General features: G+C 38.0%; 1 protein-coding gene across 5 annotated transcripts in view; it reads right to left on the bottom strand.

The window, feature by feature from the left end:
* Positions 1-3428: 3428 nt before the first annotated feature.
* The window catches only part of herc1 (HECT and RLD domain containing E3 ubiquitin protein ligase family member 1), a 161074-nt gene continuing 138314 nt past the window's right edge, over positions 3429-26188 (bottom strand). For all 5 annotated transcript variants that reach the window (XM_051920605.1, XM_051920606.1, XM_051920609.1 and 2 more), the window contains exons 59-78: positions 25507-25608; positions 25248-25421; positions 24660-24953; positions 24439-24504; positions 24232-24357; positions 23592-23730; positions 23132-23313; positions 17406-17561; positions 16710-16832; positions 16458-16560; positions 15579-15748; positions 11967-12105; positions 11485-11654; positions 10795-10964; positions 10540-10705; positions 10372-10448; positions 7288-7540; positions 4992-5144; positions 4186-4491; positions 3429-4045 (exon numbers count right to left, since the gene is read on the bottom strand). In XM_051920605.1, the coding sequence (XP_051776565.1) occupies positions 3860-4045; positions 4186-4491; positions 4992-5144; positions 7288-7540; positions 10372-10448; positions 10540-10705; positions 10795-10964; positions 11485-11654; positions 11967-12105; positions 15579-15748; positions 16458-16560; positions 16710-16832; positions 17406-17561; positions 23132-23313; positions 23592-23730; positions 24232-24357; positions 24439-24504; positions 24660-24953; positions 25248-25421; positions 25507-25608 (3255 nt within the window). In that variant the 3' untranslated portion in view covers positions 3429-3859. The remainder of the gene's footprint in view (positions 4046-4185; positions 4492-4991; positions 5145-7287; positions 7541-10371; positions 10449-10539; positions 10706-10794; positions 10965-11484; positions 11655-11966; positions 12106-15578; positions 15749-16457; positions 16561-16709; positions 16833-17405; positions 17562-23131; positions 23314-23591; positions 23731-24231; positions 24358-24438; positions 24505-24659; positions 24954-25247; positions 25422-25506; positions 25609-26188) is intronic.

The following is a 26188-nucleotide window of genomic DNA, read 5'->3' as shown; positions in this document are numbered from 1 at the left end:
AATCATACATCAAAAAAGACCAGTGGGGAAATTCACTGTGACACTTCAGTTTCTTATCTGAAATTGTCAAAAGTAGTAAAATAGCTCACTTAAAAGACCTTAAGTGTCGTTCAGACAGTATTTTCCGAAGCCAAACAGTGAAGATAACGGGATTTTAAACCCATTCAACAAATTGTTTTTTTCAACAAGCTGAAAAACTATCAGTTTCTGAAAAAGAAAAATTGATTGAACTTTCGACGGATTCTTCTTTACAATCTGATTTCAAAAAAAAGAAACGCCATTGACTTCTGGGCAGCACTGAAAGAAGAGTACCAAGAACTCGGTGATAAAAGAAATCAAATATTTATTACCTTTCACGAACACAGAGCTTGTCGAAAGAGTATTCTCATCGTATACATATATTAAGAATAAATATCACAGTAAGCTTGATAATAAGCTCCTGATTTGAGGTCCTCGCTGTCTTCATTTGAACCCGATTTTAAAAAACTCACATCCATGAAACAAGCTCAAGGACCGCATTAAAATTATTAAGAGCCACGTTGGAGGACTTGTATATCAAGACGAATAATTGTTATGTACTTTCACCATAAGTTACTGGGGGCAAAAATTATTTTAATGCTGTTTTTATTTGTTTTAATCGTATGTTAGGCTGCTATTATAAAAAAAAATTGAAATAAATTGTAAAATTCAAAATAAAAGCCTATAAACGTCATTAGGTTAATTTGAGTCATTTTATTACTTAGCTAATCTAAGAAAATTAAAAAAATTTTTCTGAGGGATTTTGTAATGAAGAGAGGGGGTGTACTGATAAACAAAACGCCTAATCAAGGGGTATGGGAGAGAACAAAGGTTACTACTTCAAATCTGTAGAACAGAAGTTCTCAATCTACCCATTGTACAGTATATGGGTAACAAATATAGTACATAACTTACTGTATTTCTGACAAATGCATTTTAATTGTAAAGGCCATGTCACATTTGACAACTTTCCTCATGATTCAAAAGCAGTTGTGTAATATGACATATGTTCTCTAAAACTGGTCTGTGACACGGGGGGGTAGGGTCAGAGCTGACAACCAAAGAATAATCACATCAGGAACACCGAGGTTTTGTACTTTATAAACAGAAGGAAACATTTGTGTCTGATGACGGCCGAGACTGCAGCTGTTCCAACTGTTCAAAGTGGCAACTTCCCTTTTAATAAATGACAAGCTTTATGGAAGCAGCAGGATTTCAGCAGTGACATTAAGTTTACTGGATTAACAGAAAATATGTAATATGCATAACAAAATTAGACAGGTGCATAAATTTGGGCACCCCAACAGAGATATGACATCAATACTTAGCTGAGCCTCCTTTTGCAAATATAACAACCATCTAGACGCCTCCTATAGCCTTTGATGAGTGTCTGGATTCTGGATGGAGGTATTTTTGACTATTCTTCCATACAAAATCTCTCCAGTTCAGTTCAATTTGATGGCTGCCGAGCATGGACAGCCTGCTTCAAATCATCCCATAGATTTTCGATGATATTCAAGTCAGGGGACTGTGATGTCCATTCCAGAACATTGTACTTCTCCCTCTGCATGAATGCCTTTGTAGATTTCCAACTGTGTTTTGGGTCATTATCTTGTTGGAATATCCAACCTCTGTGTAACTTCAACTTTGTGACTGATGCTTGAACATTATCCTGAAGAATTTGTTGATATTGGGTTGAATTCATCCGATCCTCGACTTTAACAAAGGCCCCAGTTCCTGAACTAGCCACACAGCCCCACAGCATGATGGAACCTCCACCAAATTTGACAGTAGGTAGCAGGTGTTTTTCTTGGAATGCGGTGTTCTTCTTCCACCATGCAAAGTGCTTTTTGTTATGACCAAATAACTCAATTTTTGTCTCATCAGTCCAAAGCACTTTGTTCCAAAATGAATCTGGCTTGTCTAAATGAGCATTTGAAAACAACAAGCGACTCTGTTTGTGACGTGAGTACAGAAAGGGCTTCTTTCTCATCACCCTGCCATACAGATGTTCTTTGTGCAAATTGCTCTGAATTGTAGAACGATGTACAGATACACCATCTGCAGCAAGAAGTTCTTGCAGGTCTTTGGAGGTGATCTGTGGGTTGTCTGTCACCATTCTCACAATCCTGCCCATATGTCACTCCTGTATTTTTGTTGGCCTGCCAGATTTGCTGAGTTCAACAGCAACTGTGCCTGTGGCCTTCCATTTCCTGATTACATTCCTTACAGTTGAAACTGACAGTTTAAACCTCTGAGAAAGCTTTTTGTAGCCTTCCCCTAAACCAGGAGACTGAACAATCTTTGTTTTCAGATCTTTTGAGAGTTGCTTTGAGTATCCCATGCTGTCACTCTTCAGAGGAGAGTCAAAGGGAAGCACAACTTGCAATTGACCACCTTAAATACCTTTATATCTCATGATTGGACACACCTGTCTATGAAGTTCAAGGCTTAACAAGCTAATCCAACCAATTTGGTGTTGCAAGTAATCAGTATTGAGCAGTGACATGAATTCAAATCAGCAAAATTACAAGGGGACCCAAATTTTTGCACAGCCAGTTATTCACATTTGATTTAATTTCATACAACTAAATACTGCTTCATTAAAAATATTTGTTTGGAAAACACCTCAGTACTCAGATGTTCCTAGGAAATGAGACATACCACTGTTATGTTTTTGTTGAAAGTCGAGTAATTATGCAGGCTGAAAGGGGTTCCCAAACTTTTTCATATGACTGTACAGTACAGGCACAGTCAGGCGTCACATTATCGGCTCTCACAAATCTCATACCCAGTGATTTTCAATCATGTAAGCTGATATGATCCAGTGAAAACATCAGCAACTGCAGTTGCCAAAAGTCTGACATGCGCCCGACCAAAAGCAATATCAGCTTAAGTTAACGATTCTCCGTTTCATTCATCTGCTGAAACCGAGTCAATTGATCCCACCGTTGTGGTTCTTACTGGTGTAGTTTAAAACTCTTGTAAAGAAACCCTGGTTCAAAGAAGGAAATTAAAAGAACTATCTTTTGGAAACTGACAAATTTATAACCATTTTGTAACAGCACATATGAAAAATCCCACACTTACCTCAGAAAATATGGCGTACATAAAGCAGCTGCATTTTTTGCCCTGTGATCATATCTTGTAAGAATTTGAGCTCCTTGACTCCTGGGGTTCTTCCAGTAACTCTTTTTCTGACTTGCTTTCACACTGTTGTCAGGGTGTGACATTCAGCCTTTTAGTAAATAACTTTGCCAGCAGCAAATCCTGCATTCCTTAGTTTTACACAAAAACCACACAAATGCATTTCCAAAATTGTTAAAGAAACATTGTCAGGAAAACATTGTAGCACTTTCATTTGTATGTGCATAACTTGTGTATAGAAATACAAATAAAAACAACAACAGTCAGAGGTATTTACCCATTTATTGATATTTTCTCTCCTTTAGTAAACTTAGCACAGGCAAGTCAAAATAAAACAAAATAAATATCAATATTTATGTAAAACTGTATTCCCTAATAAACAAATGTACACAATGTACATTTCTGCATATTATGTATTGGGCTGCTTTGTTGAACCATATCTCCATGCAAACTTAAAATGTGAACAGAAAGTGCGAGCAGATGGAGAAAGTTTACCTTTTGTACGGCTGCTTGATTGTTTAACTGCTAATAAAGCACAAAGTGAAATTAAAAACATCTAATTGGCTACATCTGAAGATACACAGGATAATTAAAAACGTGGCCAGTCCTGTCCTGAAGAAGAAGTGTGTCACCAATCTCAATTATTCCTGCGTTCAAAATGGAAATATGATTCAAATAATTTTGTTCACATACTTCAGTAGTCTGTATCAGAGCCCTCAGCATTGTCTACATTTCGAGAAAGCATGTAGTTGTCCATGTCAATAGATCTGCAGTTATTAATTGCGTAGCGAAGTCTCTCCGCCATTATGGCTTGAGTGGAGTATGGAGGAAGCCTTAACTGAAAGAAGCAAGTCTGTGAGGTAGGCAAGCTGTCATATGGCTGTAAGTGGAGAAGAGATAAAAACAAAAGTCACCAACAGCACAGAGATGTTTCTACCTGCACTTGTGGATGCACCTTTCCATATAAATCTTGCTACCCATTTCCATTTGCTTACATGATTGTAAATTATTTACACTTACCCTGTCAACCTTCATAATCTGAAACCTCTGGGATATATCTGCAGTGTTGGCAGGCAGTCGAGACCTCCCTGAGACAAATCGCATGAAGAGCACTCGCTCTTCATTGGAGAATTCCTCGAGAGTCTGCCAGAACCACAGGACCAGCTGGTGGTGTTCATCAACCTCCCGGTAGCGCACCACTTTCTTCAGCACTTCCACAGAAATTTCAGGCATTCCACATACCATCTGTTCTAGTTGCTTTGCAGTGAGAAGAGAAAGGAGAGGCACTGGAATGATCCACGACATCCCTTCACGTACTGCAGCCACCTTTAACGTTGTCAAGGAAAAAAAAAAAAAAAAAAAAGTGTTAAAATAAAGGCTACACAAATCAGACTGTACCCAATTACATGGTGAAAGACCTAAACAAGAATACATATAACCTGAATTAAATCACTCATACAGTTCTTCTAACTATAATTCTGTAAAAGAGCAGCAGTGACCAAGTCTACAAGCATCTTCCAAAGCCTTGGCTCATGACTACACAAGTCACAAGTGCAGCCTGTACGGACTCAGACACAGACACTTGGTGAAGGGCAACTGTAAATCCGCTATGAGATATTAAGAGAGTACATAAATTAGTTTGTGATTTTCAATGTCTTCTATGTTCCATACAGGTGAAATATTTACACATTGAGCAGAATTACACACAATAATTAAATCTGCAACAATTTCAAGTAGTTCATTCATCTTGGATAATATCCAATCAAACTTATTATATAAAATTATCTTTTCGGTTAACTACATAATTCAATAAAAAATAATCTTACCTGACGATCCATTTCATGAAGCCTGTATTCTATTGCCCGGTCAACATACTCCTTTCTGTTGCTGAAAGTCAGTGGGATGCTGTTACCACCAGGAATTATCGGCACCATTTTACCATCTGCACTTTGTCCCACAAAAGAATCCAAAGGAATCATCTAATATAAAAAAGAAAGACAATTCTTACATTCACAGTTGTGCTCCTCACCTGCCTCAGTCTCAAATTTTGTAGATGGACGCACTATCCTGTCTCTCTATTATAAAAAAAATCTTGTAAGTGAGATGAGACATGATCTTCTCAGATCTTCTCGGAAGACAATTTGACGTCCCGCGAGACAAGGCAGTGAGCCAACATTTAAAACAAGTTCATGGACATCTAACCTAGCAGTTGTTGGGATGCTTTTTGGCAGACACGCTTCATGTGCTCCCAGCTCTTAAAACAACGACAAGCAACAAGCAGAACACGCAGCTTGCACGCAACCCATTCCCCAACCCCTGCACAACGAGAGCGCCAGAGACGCAAAGTGGCAAAAGGACAGCTGCTTGCTGTACAGGCTTTTAAATAATCGACACGCAGCGCAAGAACCAGAATACGCAGCTCACCGCCAGCAGGAGCAGCAACAAGCCAGCTGATGATCCAAACGCTTCTCTTTAGTGTGCGTTCAGCTGCCCCCATTCACAACGCAAGCAGCGTTATACGTCCTGCGAGAAAGAGATTTAACCACACCCGGGGCCGGAAATAAAGGACAAACACAGTATTGTTTTTACCCTAGGTTCTTGTCTATAAGCCGGACTCGTATAAGCCGGAGACCAAAAATCATACGAATTTTTAAAATAAAATAGTATCATAGATAAGCCGGACTCATGGATAAGCCGAACGTACTATAACCTATAACTAATAGAAGGGAGGGAGGTCAGTGGGCTCACTCGCACCCATTTAATTTCTTTAGGGGGGAGAGAGTGAGAGATATTGGCGTCTCTCTCACTCCCCGCATGGCGCGGTTGGAGCGGCCGGAGCGCGTTCTTTCTGCTCTGGGCGTCGCCGAGTCAACACGCGCGCGTAGCGGTCATTTAAATTGTGATTTTATATGTAAGCATATTTAAATATATATCGCGGATTTTTTGCTGGTTCGCGGATTTCTGAGGACAATGGGTCTTTTAATTTCTGGTACATGCTTCCTCAGTTGGTTTGTCCAGTTGATTTCATACAAGGGACGCTATTGGCAGATGGCTGAGAAGCTACCCGGCTTACTGTTCTCTCTCTCTTGCGCTGACTATCTGTGATCCTGACGTATGGGGATTGAGCAGGGGGGCTGTTTGCACACCTAGACGATACGGACGCTCGTCTAAAAATGCTGAAAGATTATCTTCACGTTGCTATCTTTTGTAAAGCTGATTCCTGAAAAGACATGCTGCACGGTGCTTCGCATACTTAAAAGCTCGAAGGGCACGTATTGATTTTTTTTATCTCTCTCTCTTTCTCTGCTCCTGACGGAGGGGGTGTGAGCTGCCGCCTTCAACAGCTTTGTGCCGCGGTGCTTCGCATACTTAAAAGCCAAACAGCACTATTGATTTGTTTGCTCCTTTGAAGAGGAAGATATGTTTGCATTCTTTTAATTGTGAGACAGAACTGTCATCTCTGTCTTGTCATGGAGCACAGTTTAAACTTTTGAAAAAGAGACAAATGTTTGTTTGCAGTGTTTGAATAACGTTCTTGTCTTTCTACAACCTCCTGTGTTTCTGCGCAAATCTGTGACCCAAGCATGACAATATAAAAATAACCATATAAACATATGGTTTCTACTTCGCGGATGGCTCTGGAACGCAACCCCCGCCATGGAGGAGGGATTACTGTACAAGCCGGACTTATGTATAAGCCGATATTCTATTTTTTCATTTTCACAACTTTTTTCCTTAGATAAGCCGCGGCTTATAGACAAGAACTTAGGGTATAAAAGTTTTAAAGTAAAAGTGAAAATAATGCATATGTAACAATTCACATGAAAATAACAATCTCTTTAAATTGTATATCCAGTAAACCAAACCGCGGGGTGGGCGAGCGAAGCGAGCAAAACAACACAATAATTTTAAGGTGGGCCCTAAGAGTCATCCATTACCACCATTAACTTTGACTAATAATACCCCTTGCTTTTCATTACAGTTCTCTTGGAGACACTTTATTTTATTCTGCTAACACACTCGGCTTGCCCATTTTTGTCTTTCAGTCCATCAGAAAAAAACTATTTACTCATCTACCATTCTGTTTTGTCGGCTGCATCTAGATAAGTTTACTTCATTTACCTCATGGAAGCTGTCCTCAGTTATTCCACTGTCTTCAATATGAAGAATGCTATTCAGAGTTTGTACGTAGAGCAAGTCGACCTCCTCCAGGTCTTCCAGAGTCAGAGGAATACAGCACAGCTGCTTCCAGACCATTGGAGCAAGGTGCAGGTCCAAAGGCTTTTTGGTTCGAATTGCAACACCCATCAATATGCCCAGAAATTTAAACTGCATAAGATGGTCATCATTGCAGGCTGAGGGGTTGAACAAAAATCTGAAAATCCAAGTTTCAAATGGTTAACTTCCTCTTTATATTTTAAGATTTTACACTTGTTATACACATTTTTAAAAGCTCCTCATGGACCTCACAACATGAATGGCTCAAATTCTGCAGCATCCAGTTCATAAATTTGGGCCACAGTATGCTAAGCCAATGTGCATCAATGTTGTAGCAGTGCTACTAAATAAGAACTGCATCTCCCAGCAGTCCTTTCAGGGGCTGCTGGGGTCAGAGGTGATCAAAGGTAGTTAAAAGGAGGGCAGAGGGCAAAAGGAGAAAAAAAAGTTTGTTTTGTTTGGTGCGTCGTGTGTTGCGTTTATCTGTCGTGCTGCCTGCTGCTGTTGTTGTTGGAACTTTAATTAATCATTGTGTCCTGGACTGTATTCGTTTGTTAGGGTCTGGATCATCTGTCTACCTGTGCACTGAGGACTGCGTTTGGATTCATTGGCTTTCCGGTAGAGTGGAGCGCTCCTGAACCATCCATCCGATTTCATCCTTTCAGTAACTACCGGTAGGACTGTGTTTTCTTTCACCCTTTCAACATACAGATTGCTGGACTTAACTTCGTCACTTCTCATCTTCTTCCGGTTTGGGTTTCATGGACTTTTCTGTGTGGTGTTTGTGTATATATGTTAAATGTAATATCGCCGAAGGGGTCAGGGGTGGTAGTACTGTTTTCATTTAGTTAATTGTGTTCCATTATATTCTTAATTGTTTGCCTTTCCCCGTGTGCTTTATTGTCTCTGTTGTGAGTGTGTGTGCAGGTCGATCCAAGGCTGGGGACGTTCCTGGGATCTCTTCTATTAAAATAAATAAATCACCGTCATCCTTGACGATGTGAATCTTAGCGGCCCCTGACCGCTACAATGTAATAACAAAAATTGTTAACAAAACAGAAGCCAATTAAGTGGAAGAGCCCATCTAAAAGCTAAAACACATTATTAATGCCGATATGAAAACACATTCTTGGTGTGTCAGATAAGTTGCAGATTAAATTCAAACCTCTGCAGTTTATCCATTAACAAAGAGCAAGAGAACATTAAAAATGAATAAATTGTCCATTTGTTATTTTGTTAAGTTGGTTAAAATGATAAGTTGAGATGTGATGGAACTCAAAGTGCTAATTTCAACTATACCTGCTTGTTTCAGGCATATTTAGTTCTCTGTTGGAATAAATATTTTCTAATATCTGTGTGAAGTTTTAGGAAGTATTTGTGCTCCCATGTCCCTACTGAAAAGGAGTTTTAAGGTTTAATGTTTTAAAGTGGAGCCACCACTATAAGGCAGCAGCATTTTTAAAGCAGTGACATTAGCAAAATAATTCTCAGTTGCCCCTAAAATAACCTCCATTACTTTCTACCACAAACCAAACTTGTTGGCATTATCTTAGTTACATGCCAGCAGATAAACCTTCTGGGTATTTACTTTCTTCAACTGCAACATGATCACAAACACTTTGTAAATGCACTGCATAGCAGATTCCATGGTCATGCATTATGCAATACTTGCAAAAGGTAGCATTTTCCCCTCCGAAACTGGTATCACAGTAGATAAATGGCTGATAAGCTCTTTAGTGGCAATATTTGTGTAATCATCAACAAGAACAATTTCACTGATCGTATGAAAATGACATGTACTCACCAGCATAAACACAACGCGCTAAGAATGTTGTAAACATTCAGATTAAGTATGGTAGGAAAATAGATAGAAAGATGAAGTAATGAATTATTTGGGAATAAGATGCTGTTGGCAGACATTCTACAAAGATGGAGGGAGGAATCTTTGATTGCGGTCAAGGCATAGAACCTCAGCTCAGAAACATGGAGTGCAATGGTGAGTTGCCCTCAGTGCTGCACACAGATCTACTTTAACACTTTCCTGCCATTCTAGCCAATACCTGATGATCTGAATCCTTCTATAAAGGTACAATACACAATGAGCAAAAGATGGTGTTTGTATCAAACAACCGTCCATCAATTTTGCAATCACAAGTGCTGTTAAACTGTGCAGAGGCAGAATGTTTAAACTGAAATTAGAAACTAACTTCAAAAAGAGAGCAAGTGTGAAAGGATTCAGTGTGTAATTTATTTTTTGTGATTAGAGTTGGTAAAATAGAGTAATATTGTATCACATACACCAGGGGGTAGTCTTGGTGGGCCGCAGTGGCTGCAGGTTTTTGTTCCAACCCAGTTTCTTATTGAGAAGACAATTATTGCTAATGAAGCACTTATTGCTCAAGTGACATTTTTCTGCTTCATTTTTAGTTGTCTCATTTGTTAAGGTGCCTTACCTTTAATTGCTTATTTCAATCTTAAAAAGCTGCAGTTTAATTGCTCCTCATTAGCAATAAGATGCAAATGACAAAGGAGCCAGCAGTTCTCCATCTAACTTGTTTCCATTTACACCTGTGTGGATTCTTTATGAACTATTTAATTTAACAAAAAACTAAAAGAGGAAACTGTGACAGACTGAAAATGATCTGTTTTAAGCTTCAAATCATTTGGATGATTTTCTTGGAAAGGAACAAAATCTACAATACAACAACACTACACTGCAGATTAACAAGGCACACAATTAAATAAGGTCCGAGATTTGCAAGGATTGGTTTTTAATTAAGCAACTGGGTTGGAAAGAAAACCTGCAGCCACTGTGGCTCTCCAGGACCGACGTCGACTAATCTTGACATCACCACCATCACCACCACCAGTCTAGTTTCAGCATTTCACACTAAGCTCAATAGCAACTCAGTGTGTAAATGATTGTGAAAAATGAGTTCTGAACAATATGCTAGAGAACATTCATCCAAAGGTCAAGGAAAATTTCACCTGTCTCTGTTGTAGCCAACTTCTGCTGTGGCATTTGGAGAAGGAATAAGCAGCTCCACCACACCAGTCTCCAGTTCCTTTTAGAGGCAAAAATATTGTGTTGGGTTTAGAGAGTGTCGCCTGCCAGCCCAGTCACTGTATGTACATTAATGAGAAAGGAAGCAGTACCTGGCACATTTCAGTGATGGTGTCGTCAAAAACACCTCCCGCATCATCAGCTCCTTCACCTACTAGCTTAACTTTCCAGGCACGAGATGGCAGTCGTAGGTCTGAGGCATTGAGCTTCACTACTTGTCTGGCTATCTGAACAAAAATCGGCTTACACTTCCGGCCTCTACATTTCAGAGGAGATAAAACAATACTTCCATTTTTTTCACATGTATTTGTATCTAGGAACCATGCAAAACAAGACAGTGAACCCACCTAGTTGATATTCTCTTCACTGTAATCTGAGGGCCATAGTTTTTGCCCTGCACCATGGTCTTGCCAATGGAGCGAACCATTGGAAGAGTGTACACCCGGGGTGCTAAAATGGGTCTTAGTTGACCCTGGACAATTCCCCAAGTTCCAGCATTATATCGTGACGTGGAGCTCTACAAGACAAGTATCATAATGAAGCAAATTTCAGTTTAACAACCTTCAAGGGTGACAAGTTAAAACTGCTCGACTAACAGACAGCTAGATTTTTAACAGCCCGAGTATTGATAAAGACAAATGAATTTAAAGTTTGGTCTGTGATGTCATTCCTGAGGCAGAAGTCCTAGTAAGACAGTAATAATAATAATTCATTACATTTAAATAGCGTTGTTCTCAATACTCAAAGCGCTTAAGTGTCTTTAGTGTAGCACAAACTGCTAATAGTTTACGATGAAACACACGGAATCAGAAACTTTATATGTTATTATCTGCACCCAGACTGAGAACAAGGCTCCTGCACCAAATGATCAGTAATCAGTAAATGTTACAAGAACAGAATGTGAAGTAAAACTAAAGCAAAGCATAGCACAAGAAGCGTAAAGTAATTGTACAGTATCCCCTTTAGTATCACTTGTTTTACGAATGAGCATTCACCTATATACAATGAATAAAGCTGTATAGCAGTGCACTGCCTACCTGGTTGTTGGGACTCAGATTGAGTAACCTCCAGGACGAATACATGAGGTCAGAGAAGTGGTACAGTAGGCGCAGCCTGGCACGCACAGTCTCCATGCTCACCTCCTTGAGAGCGCTGTATTGAGGAGGGACAGAAACAGGCAGGCCAAGCTGTAATGGTACTGATGCTCCTGGAAATAACAAACCAAACAACAGTTGAAGTTTCTGGATTACCTTTCAGCAAACTTAGGGGAAAAAAGTTTACCAAGGGCTGTATTACAGAGGGAGCAAAAAGGTAGAATTTACGCCAGTGAGTGGACTGATGACTTTCCACTAATGGTTTTGAAGCCCCAGCTTGATGACTGAACCAATCACTTACCCCTACCTTATCTTTAAGAAAATGTATAAACTACCGGGCACATAAGTGGTGAAACAAATATAAAAAGTTGAAATTATGTTAGGTGAAGCCAAGCTTCTCATTTTACAAATAAAAGAGTGCTCACCTGGTGCACGTGGTGGCACAGGGGGTGCTGTCCAGGCTGCACTGTGACACCGACCAGCAGAGATCTGATTTATGTTCTTTCCTTGCAGGGATGTCAGAAGAGTTGGCTCTCGTACATGATTTGTATGACCAAGACCAAGCTAATAAAACCCAGTCAGGGAGGGAGAGTAAAACAAAACATTAAAGTTAACAACAACAGGAAAGAGTAAAAAATGGGCCAGGAGATCCATCAATGTGACAGCTCCCAAATAGTAACCATGATGACATTTGAACGGTGACAGTTGGTTGTCCCTACCCAAAAGGCAAAGGACTGTCGTATTAGTTAGCTTCTTCAGTCTTGACTTTGGTTTTCAATGAAACCACTCACTCATACCTGTCTACAGCATTCTAAGTAAATGACTTGATGTTATACTGACAGAGCTGACTACAGCTTTATCATGTAAAATACGGATGGAAAAATGTCCATTTCTGAAAGCTCAAAGGTTTATTGAGATTACAGTAATCCCTCGCTACTTCGCGGTTCACTTTTCGCGGATTCACGACTTCGCGGATTTTATATGTAAGCATACCTAAATATATAACGCTGATTTTTCGCTGCTTCGCGAGTTTCTGCGGACAATGGGTCTTTTTACTTCTGGTATTTGCTTCCTCAGTTGGTTTGCCCAGTTGATTTCATACAAGAGATGCTATTGGCGGATGGCTGAGAAGCTACCCAATCAGAGCACGCAGTTAAGTTCCTGTGTGCTGCTGATTGGCTCAGCGACGGAGTGCTGCATTAACCAGGAAATCTCATCTCACTCATTCAGCATTAACGTGCTCTTGCTACTGCATTCAGGGGATTATCACCTTCATCGTCATCATTTTTACTGCGCAGCATATTCATCACCATCATCACGTCATATATAACTATGTGTACTTCGCTATACAGTAAGTGTAAACTTATCTACCGATTTCATATTGCTTAGCAGTTGTCCCTGTTATTAACAGAGTAAAGGGTGGGTTGTAAACAATACAGGGAGGGTTTAAAAACGTCCAAATACATGTTAAAAAAATTAAATAAATATGGTGTCCCTACTTCGCGGAAATTCAGTTATCGCGGTCGGCCTTGAAACCTATCTCCCGCGATAAGTGAGGGATTACTGTACCTTATTTGTGTCAAATCATGATTAGCAGATTTACTAAGTCATGATAACTAGAGCCATTTTAAAGTAATACAGTGTAATGGGCATTAATTATAAATAAAGCATATATCCTGAAATAAATAAATATCACAGAAAATATTGGAGGCTTTCAGAAAGTATAAAATTACATGTATACAGATATTTTCAACTGCACTTTAATTTCAAACTTGGGAGTTTACTTTCTCTCCTTAATGTTGCCGTGAGCCAAAGATGCAGCCATGTTACTTTTAATTGTGGTGTGCTACCTTCAAGAGGTTATATCTTCTTACACTTGTTTGAGAAAAGGCAGTGAGCTTCTGCAAAACAGAATTTCACATTACTAGAGAATAATAAAATAATCATTTTATATTTGAATAAACACCCCTGAAATCTTAAATGGGAAATTCAGTGTTCTACATAACTCTATTGGAAAATGCAATGAATCTTTGGCCAGACATCCTAGAAAAGGGGTGTCGAACTCCAGGCCTGGTGGGCCGCAGTGGCTACAGGTTCTTCATTCTAACCCTTTTCCTAATCAGTAACCAGTTTTGACTGCTAATTAACTTTTTCCCCATCACTTTAATAGAAGAGTTCAGCCCTCTGAATTGATTCCTTTCATCATTAAATGACAGCCAAGCAGAAATGAGATGTGAAACGAGCTAACAGATGACCAGCTAAACTGGGGCTTCAAACTCCAACCAATTTCACTCCAATCACTTTAATTAGAAGCCAGTTCTTGCTGTTAATTAAACCCGTTATTTAATTCCATGGCTTGTTGCTGCTCTCATTCTGCCACAGCACACATTTTGAAAACTGTTGTTTTTCTGTTCTTTCTAAGAGCACCGTCAAAATGTTTTGCTGACCTGAGAGATCAACCGTACCAAGACCATCACCTCTCTTTAATTTCAGATATGATGGAATGGGCACAGGAGAGCTGGTCATCTGGTGGCTTGTTTTGTGTCTCATTATTGGTTTGGCTGCTAATTCAAGAAAAAGAAACAACTATGGGGCCTGAGTCAAGTTAATTAAAAGAAGTAATCAGCAGCAAAATCTGGTCACTAATTAAGAAGATGGTAAGAATGAAAACCTGCAGCCACTGTGGCACTCGAGGCCTGGAGTTCGCCACCCCTGTCCTAGAAAAAGGCAACATATTTAAAATTAAAAAAAAAAAAAAAAAACACAAAACAACAAATGGAATGGTCCATATGGTACCTCCATATAAACTTCACTTTAGTGATACTCCAAGAAAGCACTTAACAGTCACAATCCAACTGATTGTACTGCACAATAATATACAATCAAGTACTACATGCACACAAATAAATGTAGGATAAAATGAAGATGAATTTGACTGAAGTGAGTAACAAATAATATTAAATTTAAAAGGAATCTTATTTTGATCAATTAAGTAAATAAGCTGCATAGGTAGACAGATTGGTACAGTGGTGGCTTAATGCCCCAGTCTAGGTCAACCTTTACAGATCTAGGCGTGTGTGTATTTGTATATTCATTTTTTCTTATTATTATCTGGAATGTGCTTTGGTAGGGCAAACAAGTTGTCAACGATCTTCACATATAAATTTCATTGAGTGTGCTTCCGTGTGTGCATTCATGTACAGTATATTTAAATAAATTATGTACCTCAAAAGCTACTTGTGAAAACTTTTGCAACCCTGGTCTCATGATTAAATGGAGCAGCCTGCAAAAAACCCAGTTAAATCACATAATTTCAAAGGCCGTTATCATTGAACATAAGTCACACTATTTTGAAGAATATGGGGATAAGTACTGAACCAAACTGGACCAAAAAGAACAGACTTGGAGCCTGTTAGAAGAAGAGAAATATATTTTTTAAGAAGTTATCATTGTACATAGGTCTCTGTGTTCAGGAAGGGTATCCCAGAAACCACTTGTTCTAAAATGTTCACCTTTGCTAGGATTAAGTCATCGAGGAGTTCTACACAACACACACATAAAAAACATTCATAATTTTCAGAGAAAATTATAATTTTAAGACGTGAAAATCAATTTCGTTTCCACATACAGACACCATGGTAAAACTGATTCTTCTTAATGTTTTGAGCATCATAAAATCATAATCTGAATTTAATTCAATAGTAAATTTTAATACCCATTACTAATCTTCCATTTACATGGAAGTAACAATGAGTCAGTCTCCAGGCTCAATATCCATCCTTACGTCTTTTTCAGTTTGCACTGGTCTCTAACAGATAATGTAAGCTGCATCAGCAGAAAATCTGAACCCCATATACCTGGCAGAATGTGTCACTTTGACTAGATCTGCTATGAGTAATGGCTCTGGTCTTACTTTTAATGTGGTCTTCTGCTCTGCAGTTGCCTCTTATATTAACACATAACATTTCATACTCACGGACCTTTGGTTTTAAACTTGTCCCAAACAACATCCTGGATGTTTATGCTGAAATGCTCACCTGCCCTTCTGAGTTGCTACCCCAGGCATACACATCTCCAGTAGAAGAGAGTGCAAGAGTGTGTTCTGCCCCCACAGCAATGTCCTTGATGAAGATTCCAGACAGGGCTGGCACTTGCTGGGGTCTATTGTGGTTCCGTGCTCTGCCCTCTGGTAAACCAATCAGACGGTCTAAGAAACGCAACATTAAAAAAAGAAAACAACTTTAAAAAAAATCAACCATTACATTTCATGATTTTGAAAGGCAGAGAGTTCATACAAGTCTATCAGTTTACATTTCACAACAGTGGTTTGTCTAAACTGATTGAATGCTGGTACCATAATCTCAATAAGCGGTTTTATGAAGGCATTTTTATTCAACATTTACAAATATGATATGATTCTTGCCTCTTATATTTCAGGCTTATGTACATTATTGCCTGGATCAGTTTCAGCAATATGAACATTTACAAATATCCATTTATTAGACTAAGATAGATAGATAGATAGATAGATAGATAGATAGATAGATAGATAGATAGATAGATAGATAGATAGATAGATAGATAGATAGATAGATAGATAGATAGATAGATAGATAGATACTTTATTAATCCATATAAATGTGTGGGACTGACCCATCCATACATTTACTGAACCCACTTGAAATACATTATAGAATTACTGGGAGATATTTATTAATGCCACTTTGGTTTATTTTGCAGTTTATCACAATTTTTAAATGTTAATTTTCTTTTTCTATCTCATTCTTATAAATATACCATTCAGTTACTATGATAGATTTGATTTTATTCTATAGCAACTGAAAAAAAATGTCAATGTTGAAACTACACAGGGGTTGTGCAGACAACCTAACTATAAAAACTATAAAAAAAAGTACCTTGTCCAAATGTATAAACATGTCCATCTTTTGTTAAAGCAACAGAAAACTGTGTTCCACAGGACACTTTTTTGATGCCAATACCACAGAGGACATCCACTTTCTGAAATGAAAAAAGAGCAATGCTAAAAGATAACTCTTCTACAGATGACTTCAATTGACTTCAAAAAGGTGAAGAAATAACATACTCTATTCTACAAGTAATCTTGCCTATCTGATAACTTTTTAAATTCTATTAATATATCTACTTACCTGAGGAGATGACTTTGCTGTTGAATTTCCTAAACCAAGCTTTCCATAATCTCCATCCCCAAAAGCCCAAACCATCATTCCATCTGATGAAACGGCAAGTGTATGGTTCAGGCCACAAGAAACCTGTAAATAATGAACGAGAAGTCTTGGTTAAGACTTCACAAGTAGAGTTAGCAGTGTCACCTCACCAAGGTAAACTGTGTTACAACTGGCTACATCTACCATGAAATGCAAAGAACTAGACAAGACTAGACAGGACATTTACGCCTGCACATTTGTTCGTAACAATTTTTTTTGCCTGTGAAAATTCTTCAATTTGTCTTTCAATGCTAAGGATTAAGAAGCCACCTCTATGCTGACTCAGAAGAGGAAACAAGCATCCTGTAGTATTAAAACTGCAATCTTTAACAGTTTCCTGTATTATTCTACATTATGAAGACATTTATTTCTGACTGCGAAATAATTATCTGAGAGTTATCATTGAAGTTGTTCTTTGCTATCCAAGTCACGTTGGCACTTCTATACCTTTTGCCAATATTTACAGATGGCTATTTCCTCTTGTGGAAATTATGAAAATACAGTATTTCATATCTGTTCTGTATTTTGAAGGAAGAGGTGGGGAGGGAAAATTGGGGGTTTGATGGGGTGTGACAATAATTCAGAGTGAAAATCCAGGTGGGAACTCAAGCAACTTACCTGCCCCACCTGATAGCCCTCTAGTGCCATCACTCGCTCTGGCAGCTTCTTATTAGATGTATTTCCAAGGCCCAGGCGTCCATAGTCACCATTTCCAAACGTAAAGAGCTTACCATCTGCAGTAACCACAGCTGAATGCTTAAAGCCACATGACATCTAATTTAAAATAGAAATTGTAAAATTCCATAACGTGACACAGTGATCTTATCAATATGTAAATAAAGCAACTTTTTTTTTTTTTTTAAACTACTGTTCTAAAACAAATGAAGTTAATAAGAAATACTCACTGCATAAATTTGATTAATCAACATACAACACAGAATGTAACAATAAAATAAAGTAGTCAATTACAGTGGTTCACTGTAAACTATATAACAAAACACACATAGTCTCAATTTTTCCAATTATAATATAAAGCAGGAACCAACAATGGACAGGGCACCAGTGCATCAGCTGATAGATAGATAGATAGATAGATAGATAGATAGATAGATAGATAGATAGATAGATAGATAGATAGATAGATAGACAGATAGATAGATAGATAGATATGTGAAAGACACTATATAATAGATAGATAGATAGATAGATAGATAGATAGATAGATAGATAGATAGATAGATAGATAGATAGATAGATAGATAGATAGATAGATAGATAGATAGATAGATAGATAGATAGATAGATAGATAGATAGATAGATAGATACTTTATTAATCCCAATGGGAAATTCACATTCTTCAGCAGCAGCATACTGATACAATAAATAATATTAAATTAAAGAATGATAATAATACAGGTGAAAAAAAAAAAACAGACAATAACTATGTATAATGTTAAATATTAACGTTTACCCCCCCTGGTGGAATTAGTAAAGGTGTATTTTAAATAAGGCCTTGGGTGCACTGGGAAGGCAAACTTCAAATAATATTGTATAGTACAAGTGAACAATAAAAGGTAAATATACCTCTGCCAGAATGTCATTAGATAAGCCAACACTTGGTTAATATTTACCAAAACAAGACTAACTGCAACAAAAGACAAACATCTGTAGGTATGGAATGACTTGGAGTAAATAGTTTATGGAAATGTAACACATTTTTTCGTAATTTCTTCTTAATGCTCAATTTAAAATGCATTTTTATAGAAAAAATACCAAGGTAAGTCACTCACCATCAAATGGCAGATGGTATAAAAGGATCTAACATCATCTGTGTATTTTGTGTTTGGTACACTGGGTGATGTAGCACGTTTCATTTTATTTATTTTAATTACACACTAACAACCCAGTGGTGAACAAAAAGGCATTGTACTTTACAAGTCACTATGTGAAATGTTTGAATTTGGGGTCAGTATGAAGGAGTGACACTTCATAGGTGTGACATAAATATCGTATTAAAGGAGTGATATTTTACTGGAGTGACAAATTATGATTAAAATTTAATTTCAACACCTACCACACACAACTGAAAGTACGCTCACCAAAAAAAATCGTTGTCGCCTCACTTATCACTTGGATGGTCGTCATTCCTTTGAAATTTATACCTGAGGTTTCACCCCTTTGTTATGTCACTCCTATGACATGTCACTCCTTTGAAAAGGATCGTTGAATTTGTATTTAGAAGTCCAAATAGACTCTTACAACTGAGTATACATTTAATTAAAGCACTTTTTATAACAGAATAGATTAATGGATTAGCTGAACCGTGTCCACTATCGGCAACAAATAATCCTAACCAAGTTGTAATGATTTTGGATGCAAGGAAACAGAGAGAGTACTTCGATAGGCAAACTCTTTCTGGTTATGTTCTTAACTGAAACTAGTTACTCCAAAATTGAGAATATATAAATATTTTGTTGATGTGTTAAATTATTTTGCAGGGTTATCATCCTGCTTATCAACATTTAAATACCCCTTTGGCTACATGGCTTTATATTTTGCACTCCATGTGTGAACTGCAGTTTTCAGAAAAACTCCACCAACAACAGGTACAGTGAAGGGAGGATTTAAATTCATCTTTCAGAAAAAAAAATGGCAAGAAAAATCAGAGGATATAAACATTTGATACATCCCAGAGAGGGGGGAAATAAAACAAAAGTGAAAGAGAATGATTATTTTGTTTTAATCATGAAGTTTCACCTATGAGGAGGTCAGCATTGTGACAGTAACTAAAGGTAGTGTTAGAGAAGTAATGGAAAATGTTAAGAATGCAGAGAGTGAAAAGCAAACCAGACAATACGTACGAGTTCTCAAAGAAGCTAAGGATTATATATACACCCCCTTAACATACATATTCAAAAATGTCTGAGATGTTGTTATTTTTTTTTTTTTTAAAGGAGTGCAAATTCCGTACAGACATAACCTCTCCAAATTTGGTGAACTATAACAGCCACCTCTTCCCCAATATGAAGTTCTATCAACAAAAAAGACATCCAAGTGAGCTAAACAAGGAAGGCTGAATAAGGAAAAACATTTTTTAAGAGTGGTATAGAAAAGCTAAGTGAAATTTCTAAGTGTGTTAATGTTCATGGGGATTAGGCGGAAAAATAAAACATGTTCGGTGTTGCTGGTATTTCTCATAATAGGTTAGACTCAACACTTTTAAAATATATACAGGGTATCTCCACAATTGTAATTTGTTTTTCACCATGAATAACCAAATCATACACCTTGCAAGACTTCACAAAAACCAGTCAAGCAATTATCAAAGTTTATCACTCCAGTTTACTGGTTCCACACTGCTAATGCAAGTCTTCTTGTATACTTGTCAACACGGAGCAGAAATACACACACAAACAAACACACTCTAACTAAAGTGACCTATTTGTCAAATTGCACAATAATTTTTAAGTGTCAAGAATAAGCATTGTTCTAATTTCATTTTAAAATATTACCAGAAAAAGGAATAGCTTCAGTACTTGAATTACTATTCATTTATTACACGTTTGGTACGACACTCAAATGGCAGACCCTTCTTTTGCTTTAAATTTACAAAATATAGCGTCACCTAATAAAGGAAGCATCTGGAGCAAATGAAAGCAGACTATGATTGTAAACAAATTAAGGTCAAATGATCTTTTAATCAAAATGAGAAGTGACATGACAGACATATTTATAATTCTTCAACAGTAGAATGGTTGCTAGTATTTACCAGTAATTTCTCTCAAAAATGTTGGAATTTTTTTTTTACCCACTGAACTACAGAAACATGGAATAAATCAAGTAGTGTAGTGGAAAGCAGAAACTTGCATTCCAACAATCCATGACTAGGAAATATTTTGAAAATATTAAGCGAATACAAAACAAAGATTTAGGGTAAATGGCCTACTGTATTTTTGTTTAAATGGTTTTAATGTACTACTTCCTATACTCAAATTAGTTTATTAAGTAGACTTGTTAAATTTTATTTCTTAGATGTTTGGACAAAAGCATTATTAAATTTCCACTTTTAAATGTAAGAAAAAAACTAACAAAACCAAAAGCATCTAACCATAAAATCTTTTGCATTACAACATTAACTCTTTTGAGACTGATTTTATTTTTCCATTATGATGGAAAAATTCACTTTCTGTGTGAAAAAAATTGTTTAATTCATCAAATTGTGGAAAACAGACAAACAATGAATGTATGAACATGCTATACATGATAATTGCGTATGTCGGTTTGCAATATATGTTAAACTGCCGACACTATTTTTCAGCAGCACTGTCATTGTGACTTCCTTTTCAGATCTAAAAATCTTCATCCAACAATAGTCTGATAATACACAAAACATTTACTGAAGAGGATTTAAAAAACAAAAAAAGACAGAGAAACTACCAGTATTTGATGCCGAGCTGCAAGGTGAAGTAGGTAATGTTTGAATGAGTCAGTTCAATTTGCAGTCTTTGCTGCCATCTATTGAATAAAAGTAAATAATGCATTCTATGCAACTTTTGTTGACTACAGTGGTGTGAAAAACTATTTGCCCCCTTCCTGATTTCTTATTATTTTGCATGTTTGTCACACAAAATGTTTCTGATTATCAAACACATTTAACCATTAGTCCAATATAACACAAGTAAACACAAAATGCAGTTTTTAAATGATGGTGTTTATTATTTAGGGAGAAAAAAAATCCAAACCTACATGGCCCTGTGTGAAAAGGTAATTGCCCCCTTGTTAAAAAATAACCTAACTGTGGTGTATCACACCTGAGTTCAATTTCCGTAGCCACCCCCAGGCCTGATTACTGCCACACCTGTTTCAATCAAGAAATCACTTAAATAGGAGCTGCCTGACACAGAGAAGTAGACCAAAAGCACCTCAAAAGCTAGACATCATGCCAAGATCCAAAGAAATTCAGGAACAAATGAGAACAGAAGTAATTGAGATCTATCAGTCTGGTAAAGGTTATAAAGCCATTTCTAAAGCTTTGGGACTCCAGCGAACCACAGTGAGAGCCATTATCCACAAATGGCAAAAACATGGAACAGTGGTGAACCTTCCCAGGAGTGGCCGGCCGACCAAAATTACCCCAAGAGCGCAGAGACGACTCCTCCGAGAGGTCACAAAAGACCCCAGGACAACGTCTAAAGAACTGCAGGCCTCACTTGCCTCAATTAAGGTCAGTGTTCACGACTCCACCATAAGAAAGAGACTGGGCAAAAACAGCCTGCATGGCAGATTTCCAAGACGCAAACCACTGTTAAGCAAAAAGAACATTAGGGCTCGTCTCAATTTTGCTAAGAAACATCTCAATGATTGCCAAGACTTTTGGGAAAATACCTTGTGGACTGATGAGTCAAAAGTTGAACTTTTTGGAAGGCAAATGTCCTGTTACATCTGGCATAAAAGGAACACAGCATTTCAGAAAAAGAACATCATACCAACAGTAAAATATGGTGGTGGTAGTGTGATGGTCTGGGGTTGTTTTGCTGCTTCAGGACCTGGAAGGCTTGCTGTGATAGATGGAACCATGAATTCTACTGTCTACCAAAAAATCCTGAAGGAGAATGTCCGGCCATCTGTTCGTCAACTCAAGCTGAAGCGATCTTGGGTGCTGCAACAGGACAATGACCCAAAACACACCAGCAAATCCACCTCTGAATGGCTGAAGAAAAACAAAATGAAGACTTTGGAGTGGCCTAGTCAAAGTCCTGACCTGAATCCAATTGAGATGCTATGGCATGACCTTAAAAAGGCGGTTCATGCTAGAAAACCCTCAAATAAAGCTGAATTACAACAATTTTGCAAAGATGAGTGGGCCAAAATTCCTCCAGAGCGCTGTAAAAGACTCATTGCAAGTTATCGCAAACGCTTGATTGCAGTTATTGCTGCTAAGGGTGGCCCAACCAGTTATTAGGTTCAGGGGGCAATTACTTTTTCACACAGGGCCATGTAGGTTTGGATTTTTTTTTCTCCCTAAATAATAAAAACCACCATTTACAAACTGCATTTTGTGTTTACTTGTGTTATATTTGACTAATGGTTAAATGTGTTTGATGATCAGAAACATTTTGTGTGACAAACATGCAAAAGAATAAGAAATCAGGAAGGGGGCAAATAGTTTTTCACACCACTGTATGTTCACTTTTGTCAACTCCTGCATCCTATCCTTTATGTCCTTTGTCAACCTTGGAAAATATAAAGAATTTGTGGAATAAAATATGAAGCAACTAGTGTCTCCATTAGCAGTGTGTAACTGCAGATATCATCAACAAGTTGTCATTCCAGATTCACTGACCTGTACCACTTCCTCACCCTGAAGTGCTTCAATTTGTCTAGGGCGTCTCTGTCTGTCGCTATTTCCATGGCCCAGCTTTCCATAATCTCCATCACCCCAGCTGAAGACCTCTCCGCTCTCAGTAAGTGCCATTGAGTGTCCATCAGATCCACAAGATGTGATTAGCTGTGTTACGACAAAACCTTGAAAAACACAAAAACAGACATTCTGTGGCTCGTTTCTGAAATGCCAAAGAACTAATTTCACATGTCCACAGATGGAGAATGAGCAATGAACTTCAATTTCTTGTAGTTAAAATTAACAAACAGATAAAACTACAATTTAAATTAAATAACAATTAAAACTTTGTATATGTATTGATTTAAAATACATCAGACAGACAGACAGATACTTTATTAATCCCCAAGGGGAAATTCACAATGCATCCTAAATTAGCAAAATTAGTAAAAATGAACAACACCTTGCAGTGCTGAAATCACAGTCAAGACATGCAAATCATCCGAGTTTCCTTGCCCAAGTCTCCCATAGCTGCCTTCTCCACAAGCAAGAACAGTTCCATTAGCCTGGATCACAAATGTACAATTCTGACCACAGACAACCTGCAAAACAAAGCATATTAGCATTCCTTGGGTGAAATGAGTTCTAACTGTGTCACAAGCACATAACTTGAGCTTAATTGGACCTGTTGGTAGCAATGTTGTGCTCTTAACGTGTAAAGCTGCAAGATGCTGATTAACATTTATTCAATGAGTATCAGACATATGTGTGCATTGCTTCCACGACACTATTTCTTACTAGTGGAATTCTTAATATCTCACTTTCAAACAAAATATGGTCCTTTGAATTCTTACAACACCTGCTGTTCATTTTGCACAATAAGAGGCAAAAATCTGACGGAGATTCAGTTAACACACTTTTACTGTAACTGTAGAAGACCGACTCATCTTTGCTCTATAAATCTCTATTCTTGTTGGGGGAGAATGATCATACTGCCGCACTGGCAAATACAAAGTCAACAGAAAAGAGATAAAAACAAGAATTGTAACAACATTTTTATAGTATTTCAAAATCAACACATTTTGATGGCACTGGCTTCTTACTTGTTGAGCCTGAGAAAATGATGGTGCTAAAGTTGGCACTAGAATATTTCTTCCAGCTTCTGCAAGCTGCCCATGTCGTCCAGCTCCCCATAAATAGACGTCACACTTGCCCCCAAGATGCCAATCCTGCAGGAAAATCAAACACATGGGATAAAGCAGACAAAGCTAACCAACAATACAGAAGAGCTTGTGGTTAAGGCAACTTACTTCTGGCCTTGACGTTGCCCATGACATTATCTGCTCATCCATTCCACCCATCCATTTGCTGTTGTCCTGTTAACATAGTTATTCATTGTTTTATTTAATTTCCTTATGATTACACAGTACAGAAATTTATAAACTCAAAATCACTCATAAAATTCATTAAGCGAAGTAAAATAAAACAAACTAAAAAAGGAATCTTATTCACAAAAAAAGACTCATCATACCATCAGAAGTGTAAGCTCTTCCTCTGGCACAGGCTCTAGGTCTGGAACTGTAAAGGCTTCAGGAAAGCGAGCTCCTTTTGCCAAGGCCTCTGCTGCCTTTACTGTGGTAGAAAAGCAGTCCAGCCAGGCCCACTCATTAGGGTTCCAAGCAGATGACTCTGAAGGGCAGTTAAGGTGGTGAGGTGGTACAGGTGGGTTACACAAAAGCTGATCCAGGTGTAGACCAACTGCCAGTGATGCCAGACACTGCATATAGGGACTATGAACAAGCTGGTCTCCACAAACCACATGTGGCTAGAAGTAAACAAAGAAAACGCAAACTGTCAAACTTGACAAAATAAAGCAACACTCAGTAAAATCTGAAAACCTGTCATGATTCTTGAGTTTGTTCAGAGGAAAGGAAAACATATACCCACCGTTACCTTTTTCACATCCATTTATGGTGGCTTCTTTATTTTTAAATCAGATTTAGCACTACAAATCAGTACATAAAAATTATTGTGGGTAAACCCACAAGGAACCACATTTTACTCTGGCCATTGTTTAGATTCAGTGAAGAAGTCACATCTCTTGTCACACCTCTATTACCTTTTCATATGCATACTGCTCCTGTAGCATAAGTGGCAGTCGTTCGAGGAATGCTCTCATACAAGGTGCAAGGTTCAGCCCAATAACTCCCTGCTTTTTTAGAGCAGTTCGGCAAGTAGCCAAAATGTGATTGGTAGAAAGAAATTCACTGGAGCAGTTCACAACCAGTATGTCCTTGAGAAGACAAAAAGCCAGAAATAAATGACCAAACAGCTAAAACCACAGCAGTTGATTCATTCTTTTATTTATAGCAACTAACCTTTGACCTGTTAGAACAAACAGCAACTCCTACTTCAGGTATCCAAGTGAGGTTCTGAATTGCACCTGATCCAGTGACAACTGTCTGCAGAACTGATCCATCCTAAAAAGTAAGAGAACATAAAAAGGTAGCTGCAAAAAACTGAAGCCCATTCAAAGATAATATTGTACATTTAGCCAAGGTTGCTAATTAACACTAATCCCTGTTAACTGCACCCTTAAAATATATATATATGTGCAAAGGGCTGGCTAGAATGAGAATAGCCCAACAAACAGTTAAATACAAGTCTCATTTTTTGATGTCCAGTGGTTCCAGTGTGTTTTACCCTGACCAAAGTATGCATATGGTATCCTATAAATATATATAGGTATGGTATATGCATATTCGGTCCTGTTCAGCCTATATACATCGGACTTCCAATACAACTCTGAGTCCTGCCACGTGCAAAAGTTCGCGGACGACACTGCTATCGTGGGCTGCATCAGGAGTGGGCAGGAGGAGGAGTATAGGGACCTAATCAAGGACTTTGTTAAATGGTGTGACTCAAACCACCTACACCTGAACACCAGCAAAACCAAGGAGCTGATGGTGGATTTTAGGAGAACCAGGCCCCTCCTGGACACTGTGATTATCAGAGGTGACTGTGTGCAGAGGGTGCAGACCTATAAATACCTGGGAGTGC

This window comes from Erpetoichthys calabaricus, chromosome 17 (genome assembly GCF_900747795.2).
Source record: "Erpetoichthys calabaricus chromosome 17, fErpCal1.3, whole genome shotgun sequence".
Classification (NCBI taxonomy): Eukaryota; Metazoa; Chordata; class Cladistia; order Polypteriformes; family Polypteridae; genus Erpetoichthys; species Erpetoichthys calabaricus.
This window is presented reverse-complemented; position numbering and strand designations above follow the sequence as displayed.